This window comes from Eurypyga helias, unplaced genomic scaffold, assembly GCF_000690775.1.
Source record: "Eurypyga helias isolate BGI_N326 unplaced genomic scaffold, ASM69077v1 scaffold4848, whole genome shotgun sequence".
Lineage (NCBI taxonomy): Eukaryota > Metazoa > Chordata > Aves > Eurypygiformes > Eurypygidae > Eurypyga > Eurypyga helias.
The window spans coordinates 9947-23669 of NW_010264817.1; the positions used below are offsets into that span (position 1 = coordinate 9947).

The window sequence follows — 13723 nt, forward strand, 5'->3', positions numbered from 1 at the left end:
GACTTGTCCTGAGGGGATGAGGGAGAATAACATGATGCTTAGAAAAGGGAGAAAAACCAACCCCACCGCATTCTGGCTTCCTACTGGAGTGAATCCCTGCAGGAGGCACACTCTGCAGGGAGAGGCTGCTCTGGAACTGCTTACCAGGGACACGCACTCTGCAGACCTCCACACGCACTGCTCTTAGGATGTTGTTAGTTGTGCATGTTTGCTGTTTTGGTATTTTCTGTTTATAAATATTCTTATGCATCTTTTGAGAGAAACAAAGTAGCAGCTGCTTATTTTTGTGCAGGGGTTAAATGGAGAACATTGTTCTCTCTTGGCTTTATTTAATTTTGGGACAGCACTAAAAAGGGCACGCGTTTACGCTGCGTTCCCGGAGCAGACGCCGTGCTGTGCGTGCACGGCCGCCTTGGGCAGAGTACATGCGAATGTGCTTCTATGGGCATAAAAGGAGCTGTGAAAATACGAGTGCCAGTGACCCCTCCCCAGCACGCTGGCTGGTCCTGCACATATTTCATGCTCCGTTCCTTCCTGCTGCGGATGCAGCACGGATTAGGTGATGAGTAGTGGGTATTCCATGTATAGCACTGTGTGGGAGCTGCTTAACCATCTCATGAAGAGCTGCCACCAGCCAACTCCAACCCTCTCCTGGTCCCAGATGATGGGTCCAGTTTTCTGGACCTGTTATGCTGAGTTGCTTTGATTTCACTCGGAAAACTGTTCAGCTTTGCTGGATTGCATCCCAGGCTGTGCTTAAAATCCTGCTGAGCACCAGGACTGGCACAAGGGAAGAGGCTGATGGCACCCAGGAGCAGTGAGGTGCGGAGAGAAGGTCTTCTCCCCTCTCCAGGGCAAGCTGTGGGGCAGGCTAGGCTGTCCTGTGCAACTTCATCCCAAGTCTCCATCAGGTGACTTTGGATTTATGTTGGTGGGAAAGTACCTTTTAAGTGCAGGGAGCGATAGCTAGCAGTGGTTACCTGGTGCCTGGGTGTTCACATCAGTGCTGCTTCGTTGCTGTATGAATCTGTGGTTTTGGGAGCTCGGAGCTTCCAAATGAGGCTGGTTCCTGGTCTACTTGAAAAAGAAAAACCTTTAGGGGAACTTTAATGCAAATATTTACATTTCTTTAAGCCTGCGGTGTTTGCTGTGGGTTTGGCTCTCTGTGCCACACACTTGACTGCTCTGAATGTGTGTTGAGGTCGCTGTCGCCCCACAGCAGCACAAGCAGAGCCCTTTGGGAGCCTGTGGCCTTGCAGGAAGCGAGACCCCATGACCTGCCAACACTGTGAGAGCTCAGACACCCAGTCTACCCATGTCATTCTCCACCAGCATCTTGCTCCTGCCCTGAAATACCAGCACCCACATGAGGCCCTGCAGCCCCAGGGGTTCACAGGGTGTGAGGGACTGGGCTGGCACCTCACTAGCCTGTAATTGCCCTGCTTGAGCTCTTCACTGGAGAAAAAGCAGACAAAGAGCCCAAATCCTGGCAGCTGCCCAGCATGGGCAAGACGAGGCACAGCATGCCTAGGGCTCAGGGGGACAGAGCCTGTGTTCGGGACTCTGCTGTAGGGTACTCGGTGTGTAGCAAGGCAGCGTGCAGTGGGGAGACACAGCCTCTCCCGGGGAGGCCACTCGCACCACCCAGAGTTACATATCCATCTCTCTTGTCTTAGTCTGTGTTCATTCAACCTTGGTTTGAAAATTTTTTTTTCTTAGCACTGATGGAGAACTTCAGAAATTAACAAAAAAAAATCTTGCTGCTTCCTTAAGCCTATCCAATTCTCAAACCTCAGTTCCTTTGGAAGCCCCTTTCAAGAGCACAGGGCTGCAGTGACTCGTTGCAGGGTTTTTGCAGTGTTTTTAACTTTGTAATTTCTCCAGTTACTGTGAAATTTGTGAGCTTGGTTCGTGTCACGTGGGCTGCGGGTACCACTCATGGCAGACCCAAGGCGTGAGTGAGTGTCTCTGGTAAAAGCTCCATCCCAAAACCTCTCTGCATTCCTGGGCTTTAGTGTCACTGCCCAGGAGAGAAGAGAGGGTGTTTAAGGAGGATTTTGGGTTGAGCCCATTGCTGCTGGGCATGGGAGCTGCCTGAACAAGACACCTGGAACCCTCCTGCTCCTTCCTCATCTATTCATTTCCCCATGACATCTTTCTTGGCTGTGTTGCTCCAAGCATAGACTCTATTACAAAAACCACCATATTTAAAATTGCATCTTTATCCTTATGGAGATCCTGGGTTTGCAGTGGGCTGGCTGCATGGATTTGCATGGAGCAAAGGCAGTAGGACCCTTGCACAAGGACTGGGGTGCAGCCCTGACCCATACCAGGTCCACAGCGTTTCCTGAGGAGTGTTTGGTGCCAATGGCTTTACACAGCTGTGAGTTAGGAGGACTTGGACTAAAGTATTTTAAACATTATTCACTAAAATCCAAACTCTGGACCTGATAGACATTACAATACTGATTCCCAAGCTGCTGTGACACCGATGCTGTATCTCAAACTAATGAGTTCTTGGAGTGCAGCTCCATTCCAAGCCCTCAGTCATCTCCACGGCTAGCATAGATTGCTACTATGAAGACACTGCCAAAATAATTTGAAATAAACCAGAATCTAAAAATAGGAAACAGCTAAGAGTTTCATTTATGAACAGCTTATTCTCCAAGGAAGCTACAATCTGGTTAAGATCAGTGCAGGGAGAAAAATCCATCGGACATCTAGACAGCATTGAATAGACAAGAACAAAATACAGCTGTCCTGGGTCAAACTCAAGGTCTGTTAGTCCAAAAGCCTGCTGGCAGCCAGGGCTGCGGGGTGAACACCGAGGGGAAGCGGATAACCACAGTCAGGCACGTGGGATGGTTCCTTGGAGCTGCTGCTTGAGCTTTTGGTTGATGTTCTGGTGGGTCTGGCAGCTTCTGTGGCTGTAGGAGGAGACTGATGCTCTGGGAATGCCATGTCTTCTTCCATGGGTTTGAAAAAACAACAGGAAAAATGCATGCCAAGGGAAAAAAAATAATCTATCCTGGGTTGAAATGTCTGTCAAAGCTTTACAGGTGGGCTGTGTTCAGAAATATCTCCTGTTTGCTCTGAGCGGAGTCGTGGGGGGGAGGAGGCTGGGCAGGTTTGTTAGAGCAAAACAGCCCGGCTGACACTATTGAGGAGCAAATGGCAAATGCTGATCTACTCTGACAAAGCAACAAAGGCGTCATTCAGGCTGCCAGCTCTGCTTAAATGCCCAAACCTGGTTTGGAGCTCCTCAAACACCTTCAGGCTGGTGTTTCGGTGGCGTTGGTGGCTGCAGTCACGCAGGGAGTGGTGCAGCGGGTCTGTCACACCGGCTGCCCTTCCCTGGCTGTTCTACCAGCCTGGGTCTGGTGAGCAGCCCCGGTGCGATGCACGAAGGGCTTTGGTGGTAAGGGAAACCCTCTTAAACTCCCTGTGAAAATGGAACTGGAAAAAAGCAGATCAAGATGAAAATAGGGAGGTGTGCGTGTCCCCATTTCTAAAAGATTGGCTGTTCGGGGGTGGCCAAGGGCTCATGGGCACGGTGGAGCACGTCATGCTGAAAATCCATAGCTGGTTTGTTAGCACCTGGTTGCCCCTGTGCACCGCCGTAAGCTGTGTCCGAGGGGAGATGGGAGATCCCATTGCCTGGATCTTTTGGCCAGGGTGTGATGAGGTGGAGACCCATCACCTGAGACGGGGGATTATACCCATGTAAATCAAGACTAAACAGAATCCAAGCACCGTCCCGCTCTGTGCAGTGAGAGATGAACAACTGAAAGTCAGACTTGCTGTACTTTCTCACTTGATAAACCATGTGGTTGGTTAGTGGAGCCTTAGCAGATGCTTTGAGTGACTGGAGAGGAAATTAGAGGGCAAGCCCATAGCCATTAAGAGTTTAAACAGACACATTTACCTGTCCTCCTTATGCCTTGCATCGTTTTATATTATTGCAAAAATTAAAACCACATTTGGGTTGATGTAAATGGTTATTTCTCAAGAAACTCTCTTATGGGCTGCAGGATTGGTCTTATGTCTGACCACAAACAGTACCTGGACCTGTCATTAGTTCCTTGGGAAAGAAGTTATGAGTTTTATAAGGTTCTGGCATTCCTACAAAACCAGAAGGAGAGCGCTGCGGAGGCTTAACGAGCTGTGTGATATTCCGTGCAGGGCTAGGAAGAGACAAGTCATTTGAACGACGGTCAGGAAAAACTGATGTCAAATGTAACCTCTCTGCAGGAAGCAATTAGGGTGACTGCACTCATCTTCTAATTACGTAGTTGGCCAAAGAGGAGGGTTGTGTGTGCTCTTCAGGGATTGACTCTCGCAGCATGACTTCGGGCCTGCAGGCCAGCGCAGTCTGAAGCATCTTTCCTGCAAGAGGGTGTCGTGTTATTTTAAGCAAGAGACTAATCTGAGGAGAGGATCCGGTCACATACTGATGAGGGTTGACAGAAATCTCCTGATTGAAGGGAGAGTTGTGGAGTATGGCCCTCAGAGTGCTGGGGCTGACCCAAGAGCGCTGGCTCTGACATCCAGCCTCTGATAGATGCCGTTGGTGTAGGCAAAACACATCTTCTCCAGAAATAACTATTCTCTTTATCTGTTGCTTGTTCCAAGAAACTGGACTTTTTTTAAACCCAAGCATTCTTTTAAATAATCCTTTTATTTTTCCCTGCCTAGATTAACCCTGGCAGTAAAGCAGCCTTGGCAAACCTATGCCCAGGAGATATTATTCTGGCAATTAACGGGGAGAGCACGGAGAACATGACACATCTAGAAGCACAAAACAAGATCAAAGCATGCGTGGACCAGCTATTGCTCTCCGTGAACAGGTAGGTGCTCTTGTGTTTGATGTGCCCCTGCGTCACCTTTGCTTGGCTCTTCTGCAGAAGGCTTGCGCCTGGCCCTGGAACAGATGTGCCCGTGGGTTTGGTTCTTGGTGCATCCCTGTGGTCCATGTAATTTTGAGAACATCGAGACAAAATTTCTTTAAAAATACCACTGATACAATAAGTGAGTCCAGTTCACTTATACGAGTCTGGATTCTTGCTTGCACCTTGCAAGACTCGTGTGAGCTGTGACCTGGGTTGGGTCCTTCAAGCCAATGCAGGTTTTATTGACTCAAGCAAAGGTAGCACAGGGGTTGAAATCTCATTTGGGTGTAGCTTCCCACTTCATTAACACCCACCTATCACTTTCCTAAACATATGTTCAATGAATATACTTTAGAAGAACCTGCCAAATACACCTTTTTTTTAAAAAAAAAAAGAAAACAAAAACAAACATTTCAAAGCAAAATGAAGGCTTGGGTGGTGTGTTGTGTATTTTTGGCTTTGTTTTTTTTTTGCTTTCCATTGGAATTAGAAGTTCCTAATACGAATCACAACTTATCCAGTTGACATGAGTGCTCCTTATAAGGCTCACAAATGACTAATGTTATCTGTAATAGATTTAAATGAGTGTATACAGTTTTCCACTTCAGATTAAAAAGGCATTTCCTGCTACAAAGAGCTATCATTTACTGTTTATACTTATGGAAAACATGTAGTTTGACTGGAAGCCTGGGCAGCGGGAAAGGAGCGCTGCCGTAAATGGAGCAAAGCCTCCTTGGTTCCTCATGGTTCATCAGGCAGTGGTGTCCGAGCAGAGTCCCCCGAGCTCAACCTGTGCCACAGGGGTGATGTGGCTCCAGCATTAGAAAAGAAAGAAAAGAAGAAAAAGAAGAAAACGCCTTTGTGCAGGTAGAATTTCCCATAGCCAAGGAGGGGGGTCATTTTCCTTTCCATTAGGAGCATTTTTTGGGAGACTGGATGGTCTTCTACCCTGGATGGGGGCTATACCCAGGTCAGGTCAAGGGTTCCCTTCCTGGCCGGTGGAGCTGTCTTTGGAAGAGGTGGAATCCTTCTGTAGTGACAGAAGGTTTTGGTTAGCTACCAGCTGATGAGGTAGTTTGGCCCAGAACTTCATCAGGAGTTGGGATAGAGTTTTGATTAAAACAACTTTCACCTGTAGCATGGCAGAATTTTATTTTCGTGTGTGAGGGTTTTTACTGTGTGAATTTATGGGCTGAATTCCCACTTTTACACCTCATCTTAGCCACTGATACCAGTTGGCGTCTGTTGACTGAGATCAGACCCCTCTTCCACGAGAGGCACGTGGCACTTGCATGGCTTTATGCTGGTGTCTACCTGGTCCTTGTGGTTAGGATGTCTTCAGGTGGTAGCTGTGACCAGACCAGTGGTGGCAGCTGCAGTATCGGTCCTTGTCTCAGCAGTATCTCCGTGAAAGTGCATCCCCTCGGGACTTCTTGCCCAGACACAGGGCAGGGGTCCTGTCACACTGGTACAGCTCCACTCCATGGTGAGGGGAGTGGGTGGAGGTCTTGCAGCAGTGATAATCTGGTGCCTTGGTGGGGTGATCATCCTAAGGATGACCTGTCTGAGCTCTCCTGAGATGCCAAAGTGTTCGTTAACGACCTCGCAGTGGTCTGGAAGCTGCTGTGTGGAAGGCATATGGCAGCAGGGAGTTGGGTTTGCCCAACTACACCTACCAACATGAATATTTTAACTGCGAGACTTTGCAGCGTGAGCAGAGGAGTTTGTACAGGTTTTGTATAGCAGATGGTCCTGGTAATGGGTGCAGCGTTTGTGGTTGAGGGGGCCTGGGCTTTGCTAGGTGAGACGATTGCAATGTTTTTGTCAGGCCTTACAGCCTTCATAAATGCAGATTTTGAAGACTCTCGTATCTTGTAGTCAGGCACAAATAAATGCTCAGGCTTCTGCAAGGCAGGAACAGACAGGAGCTGGTAATGGTAAGGAGCTGTTTGGCATGGGGGTGGCTCCTCTCAGGGAGTGGATTGTGCTGTTAGCTGGCTCCTCCAAGAGCAAACACACATTGGCCATGCCAGGAGAAGTCTGTGTGAGTGGCCTTTCCCTTGATAGGAAAAACTGAATAGCTTTTCTTCTACAGTAAGGCAAGCAGCTCAGTAACGCTTTGTTAGGTCTATTTTTAGTTTGGCCCAAAGCAAGTGCTCGGTGACATGGCTCTTGGATCTCTCTCCTGTTTCCCGAGTGACCTGTTGGATCAGACAACTCTGCCCAGCTGTTACTCGTCGCTGGAAGCGTGTCCAGTGCTCCCTCCTCAGTGTGAGCAGATTCCTGCTCCAGGATCTGCCTCCTGGAGAGCGGGGTGGTCTGGTGCTGGCGAGGGAGCCATGTCCCAGGGCGGTGACGGGGAATTTGTTGGGGGTGTGTGTGTCCATCCAGCAACCGCTGCTTGTAATAGCTGCGGATCACTGCCCTGGACTGTGCTGTGAGGCTGAGCTCCCGGAAAGCCTGGCATGCAGAGGTGTGGATTAGCATCCTCTCCCTTGGGCAGAGGGATGCTCTGTGAGCAGTGTCCTCTCTGTATGCTGTCTTCGACAAAATGCTGTTTGCAAATCAATGCAAGGAGGTTTGGTGTTTTTTTAAATAAGTGTCTGAAATAACGAGCTTGTTTGTTGTATGTCTTTAGTGAAGATGTATGAAATGTGATGTTAATTGTGTTTCACCAAAGAGGGCCCCCTCCAGCTGGGCACGTGTTCCCTGGGAGGATGGGGAGCTGGGCAGCGAGCCTGGCAGGAAAGGGCTGCCAGCCCTCTGGCCTTTTTCCATCCCATGCCCTTTCTCCGTGAACCCCTGACATCGTGTTACCCAGGCAGAGAACAAGATTGGTTTTGTTTTCAACTGGTGCTCATCAAATGCCCTAAAAAACGGCAAAGTGCAGCAGGAAAGTCGGAATGTGGGGGAAGACAAGAAGGGGGAGTTACTGTGTGGTCTGACGGAATGTGCTGAGACCGATGTGGCCTGTCTGGGTTTCAGAGGTGTTGGGGTGCAGAGAGCCTGTTGAATTGGATGGGGCGGAAATGCTGATTATCCTGTTTGCTTCACTGAGACGTTTGGATACGCCGGCAGGGAAACAAGAGCCAGGAGGACTGTTTGTGGCAACAGGACCCCTGGAGAAGCCAAGTTTTGAGGCAGCAGGAAAGGTCCATGGTGCAGATGGCATGGCTGCGTTGGCAGAAAGAAACACTAGGAAACAACATGGATCTGGCATGGTTTCATGACAGGTCCTGGGAAGCTGGAGGAACACTTGCTTTCTGTCCTTGGGACACCCCAGTTTACCTGGAATGGTTACGGACCCCATGAGAGACAGGGCTGGGGGAGCAGCACTGAGGAGGTGGCTCTGACAGTATGGGCTGCTGTCTTGCGAAGAGAAGCAGGGCTCAGGGCAGCTCTGCAGCTGATCCTTCCCATAATTTTGGGGAGGCTTAGGAGGGCATCAGAAGCAAAATACAGAGCACAGGGAGCAGAGCCTGGGCCTTCCATCTCCAGACAGTGGACACCTCAGATGGAAAAGCTGTTTTTTCTAACAGTAACAACTTGATAAATCGTATCTGGATTCTCTGTATGTTCATGAGAACAGGCGTTTGTGCATTAAAATCAATACTATTTCTCACAATCAACCCTTTCTTATCCTGGAAGGCAGTCGGTGTCTAGGCAAGTGCACACAAGAGCTCCACAGTCCAGAGATAATCAGCTCAGCAGTACGTCTTGTCCTGTCCTTGCTTACATATTACTGTGTATTATCTCTTAAGTACGCCTTCCCAGCTTCCTTGAATGTGAACATTGCTCGTTTACACTGCAGCCCTGGTTATTAGGGAAGACTTGTTACTTCAAATCGGGTCATGCCTCAGATAAAAGCAGCCATAAAATTGTGTTGGAGCTGTGCTGGGCTGAAACCACTGCTTGAGAACAGAGGGCTGAGTGCCTGAAGGACCTCGGGTCCTGGACAGGAGACTCGTGGCATCACCGATGCTGTTCCCACTGATGCACAGTGCTGGGAAGCCCTTGGCAGCATTGTCCAGCCCTGCCTGTCTGGGCCAGAGGCAAAAGGCGAGCCCAAAAGCTTTCTCTGAAGCTTTTGTCATCTGCCAGCTGAGAGCATGAAGGCTTGTGCTGCATCCTTCACGGAGGAGTTGGCCCCATGCCACCACTGGGAAAACTGCTGGGAAGGGGATGTTGCTGCTTGGAGCATGTTGGGGCTGTGGCTCCCATGTCACCTGCAGCCATGGGTGCTCTCAGTGTGGTATCTGTGTGGCTGCACCCACTTTCAGGCTGTACTAACTAAACAGAATGGTTTGGGTGGGAAGGGACCTTAAAGATCATCTAGTTTCAACCCCCTGCCATGGGCAGGGACACCTTCCACTAGACCAGGTTGCTCCAAGCCTCATCCAGCCTGGCCCTGGACACTCCCAGGGACGGGGCATCCACAGCTTCTCTGGGCAACCTGTCCCAGTGCCTCCCCACCCTCTGAGGGCAGAATTCCTTCCTGATGTCCCATCTTAATCTCCCCACTTTCAATTTAAACCCATTACCCTTTGTCCTGTCACTCCATCCCCTTGGAAGAACTCCCACCACCCAGCTTCCTTGTTAGCAGGATGGCTCAGGATGCCCTGATGATGTCAGCCTGTTCCAGTGTTGGTTTCCCAGGTGTTGAATCCCAGGCCAAGGTAGCATAGGGGCTGCTTTGCCTACCTTACTGCCATCTGCGAGGGAGGGGAAGAGCAGGTATGTCGCAGCTGGTTGGAGAAGATCCTGGGTGCTAAGCAGCCCCCTGAATTATTACTTACAGAGAGGTGGTATGGAGATCTTGGTATTTAGCCACACAACTTATGCATTTGACTGGACAAGGATTTTGGAGCCTTAAATAATGTAAATGTACGGATAAGAATAATCACATGGTAAAACTTGTTCTTTTTTCTCACTGTGAAGATGTCTCTAAGTTACACAAATGAAGAAATTCCTTAGCGAGCAAGAAATGTGTTTTCTGGCTCCTCCGTCCCGTAACATGTTCATATTCCTGTGATGTGCAGGGAGGAAGTTATACATGTTGTGAGACACTTTTTTTAAAAATAATTTTGATGCCATTCTTCCCAGTTCAGTCAAATTACAGCTTTTTCTTTTTGTAATAACACTGGGGCTGCTTGTGCGTGGGACCGGGGGGGTGCTGGAGGACTGGCCCCAGGCACAGCTGAACACCCAAGGGTTGTTGCCATGTGTTTTTCCTGACCACAGTATCAAAGCATAAATCCTCAAGTTTCATGTATGGTTCCTTCTGTCTGCAGTAAATCCTGGGAGCTGTTTCTTCCCTCTGTCTTGTGTGCGTGTGTGTGCTGCAGGAGTGGCACTGCTGGGCCCTTGCCCATGGAGGGAAGGTATTCCAGAGATGGTAAACCTTCCTTTTAAATAGCAGCTGTAGAAATCTCTGCCCAGCTCAGGAGTCCTGGGGGGCTCTTTTGCTCTGTGCAACCCTGGCAGAAGAAGACCAAGGGACTGCAAAGGAAGCAAGCCAGTGGGCAGGATGGATAACCATACTCTGGTTCCCTGGGCTGCACAGCATCCTGAGAACCAACACGGACCAGTGCATAGCCCTGCTGAGTCTGCTTGGAGAGTTGGAGTGTGAAGGTTTTCTATTTATTCCTCCTCTCTGTATGGAGATGGACCTTCTCTGGGAGTTTTTAAAAGAGAAAGACCAGTGACAAGCCTCCTACATGTGTAACCCCAGAAGTCCCTGGAAGCCTCCGTAGTTGATGTTCTTCCGAGTCCCTCCTCCCGCCTCCCCCAGCTTGTGGAGGTTTTGCCGGGGTCCGTTTGCTGCGAGCCATGCTGGCATGCTGTTGGAAGATGGGAAGGATGACAATGTATGATATTCTCAAGTTTCCAGTAAATGTACAACTGAAAAAGTGAATCACAGCTTCCCCTCTGGAGCTCCTCGAGGACTAAGAGAGGAAAACCGGCAGCTTTCCAGAGCCTGGATACACAGCGATGGTTTCAGCCGAGAGGAATGAAGGAGGAGAAATCCTGCAGCTTCTCCTTCACGTCCCCTGGATAAGCTGGGTTGATCGGGGGGTGCTCAGCTCCTGTGCTTGTTCACCAGCCTGTGCGAAGCCTTGCACAGCAGAGGAAGCCCTAATGAGGCTGCAGAGATGGATCCATTGTGGTCCTCCCGGCAAGGTTCATGATCCTGGGGAGGTAGAAACATCAGCTGTAGCTGCTTCTAGACTCAGACGGCCATATGGATGATAAAAATCAGTTGTGGCCATAGTGTTGTGCCATCATGGGAGGTGAATAGTATTCAGGAGATGGTTCGGAGCCTGGAGTCACCCCTTCCCCATCCCCCATCAGAAGGAACTCTACAGATCGGGGCCAAATACAGCAGTGTTCTGGAGGATTGTGTCGCTGTCGCCTGCTCCCACCTGTGTGGCTGCACAATAGCAGATGGCAGCATCCTGGGTCTGGTCTGGCATTTTCCCAAGTGCTAAATGTTGGTTTATAAGGGGATAGAAAAATTAGAAATTCCATGAGACCCAGGAATTCTTGTAACTTAAAGCAGCTCAATGAACGTGGAGTGCAACACTTGTAGATCATTACCAGGTGAAAAAACATTTGGGTAAAATACATGAGCATATGCAAGTAATCTTTTGAGAATGACGTTGAGTCTTTCAGAAAACAAAATGTGGGATAAAAGGTGTCTGCAACTTTATTTTTTTTTTTTAGTTACGTCTTGTTAATGGGTCCGTTTCCCACAAAGCCCCGTGTTGAGGGCCCAGCACTAACCTAGGTCAAGTTGTTTTTCTTAGGATTGTCATAGCAGCCATTAAAATAGAGTGTTGTTAGTGCAGAGTAATGGTTTCCACATAGCTGACTTTAATCCCCTACAACACATCTGAAAACACTTTTTCCCATCCTTGAGCCGTAAATTAAACGACTTGGAACATTTGAGTGCGACGTCTGATCTCTCACCCATTACGTTAGAGACGTGTGATCAGTTCTTGCTGTTGCCTCAACACAAAGCTCTGACTGTTGGTAGTGTGCACCCTCTGCCAAGGGTGGCTTGGTATGGCCGTGCTGACCTCCAGGTCCCCACTGCTCTGGGGCTTGCTCAGCTCCCTGATCCTGGGGGGCTGCAGGGAACCCCTTCTGCTGCTGGGGACGTGGGTACCGGGTGTTCCTGCAGCTGAGGTTGGGGTGTGAACACAGAGCATCAGCCGTTCTGCAGTAGCTGCCCATGGCATCTGGCTCTTGGGCAGTCACCTATAATTATTTGTGGTTACCTCTCTTCCCATGGAAAAGATGGAGTCTCCTTGTGTAAGCATAAATGCTCATCAAGCAGGCAACTTGCATTTCTCTTTGAGGCTGCTGTTTCTCCCGTTCTCCTTTGCTTTGATAAATAGAACCTAAATTGTGCTGTATCAGCTTAATTTCGGCATGGCCTGAGTGGGAGCTGTGGCTGGGGTGAGCCTGGCATCCCTCAGGCTGTGGCTGGAAGCTGTGCCAGGCTGGGTGGCTCGTACCAAGGGCTTCTGGTCGCTCTAAAGAGCTGATGGTGAAGCCTTGAGTTTAATCATTAACAGCACTAACTACATGAGGGCTTCTACGTGCAAACCCGAGTCTGGATGGGTCTTTCCTTAAGGTGCAGGAAGATGCCTGTAATGACTTTTGAAACACACGGGTTTAGTGCTGTCGTCCTTCTCTTCTGCAATCCCAATTGCTTTCTGAATCTTGGTACTTATTTACTGGCAAACTAAAGTCTTCAGGGATCCTTTAAGCTGTGTTTGGCATGTGGCATCCAGAGCTGAGAGAAGGGGAATGTCATAACAGCCCCCTTCTCGGAGGCAGTGTGAGCATGCGTCAGGCTGATTCGGCGCAGGGGAAGAAGCATGAAGTTATAATGATGAGTTCTGCCAGTGTAATTAGGGATGTTCATTGTTCTGGGCCTCCAGGTGAAATTCCTAATGTGGGAGCGATACACACAGCACAGGATCGTGGTGAAAAGTGAGTTGGGACTGCTAGGAATGATGGCTTCCTTTATCCCACCAAAAAACAGTTGGACAGACCAACTTAAAATGAGGTGTCCCAGTCTAAAATCAAATAATTAAGATAATTTATGAGACCAAGACATCTAGCTGTGAGAGAGGGTATGTTGTTTCCTGTTGAAAAAGCTGGGATGGTAGCAATGAGTAGTGGTTTGGAACAAAAAAAAGCTTAAATCCCCAAGGGGATGGATCTAAAATGTGCTAAAGCCAGCAGGAGCCTTTGCTTTTGGTAGGTTTTGGATCAGACTTGTAAAGGTAGGTTTGTGTGCTGACTGGTTTACATGCAAAATACCAAAGGTAAAAATTCACCTCAAGGATTCCTGGGGTTAAACCCACGCTCCTCATTTTTCAAACTTGGACTTTGCAGATAATTAAACCAAAGCTGAATGTGGTGCATGGCAGAGGGCAGAGTCCAGCAAACGATGCTCGGCTGCAGCGGGTGATCTATGCCTGTCAGAGTTTTCGTTAAGTGGTGCCTATGCGGGTTGTGGTGATAAACGGAATAGTTTGCATTGGAAAACTTTATCTTATACTTCTTGCTGTTTATACCTCCCAGCTTGCCGTCCTAGCGTCCAGAAAAGCTTGGGCATGTGCCTGCTGGACCTTGGCCATGGCCCCAAGCATCCCAGCCATGCCCTGAGCATCCCAGCCGTGGCCCCAGACACCTCTGGGGGAAAACTGGTTGGGCAGATGGAAAATCTTTGGACAGTGACAGTATCCTGCTCTGTCTTGGCAGGACTGAAGATGTATTTGTGAATGGAAACTGTTATTTTTAGGTTGTTTTTTTTTTTT

General features: G+C 49.0%; 1 protein-coding gene across 1 annotated transcript in view; it reads left to right on the top strand.

The window, feature by feature from the left end:
* Positions 1-4701: 4701 nt before the first annotated feature.
* PDLIM4 (PDZ and LIM domain 4) overlaps positions 4702-13723 on the top strand; it is a 31986-nt gene continuing 22964 nt past the window's right edge. The window contains exon 1 of the mRNA XM_010156493.1: positions 4702-4847. Within this exon, the coding sequence (XP_010154795.1) occupies positions 4780-4847 (68 nt within the window). The 5' untranslated portion in view covers positions 4702-4779. The remainder of the gene's footprint in view (positions 4848-13723) is intronic.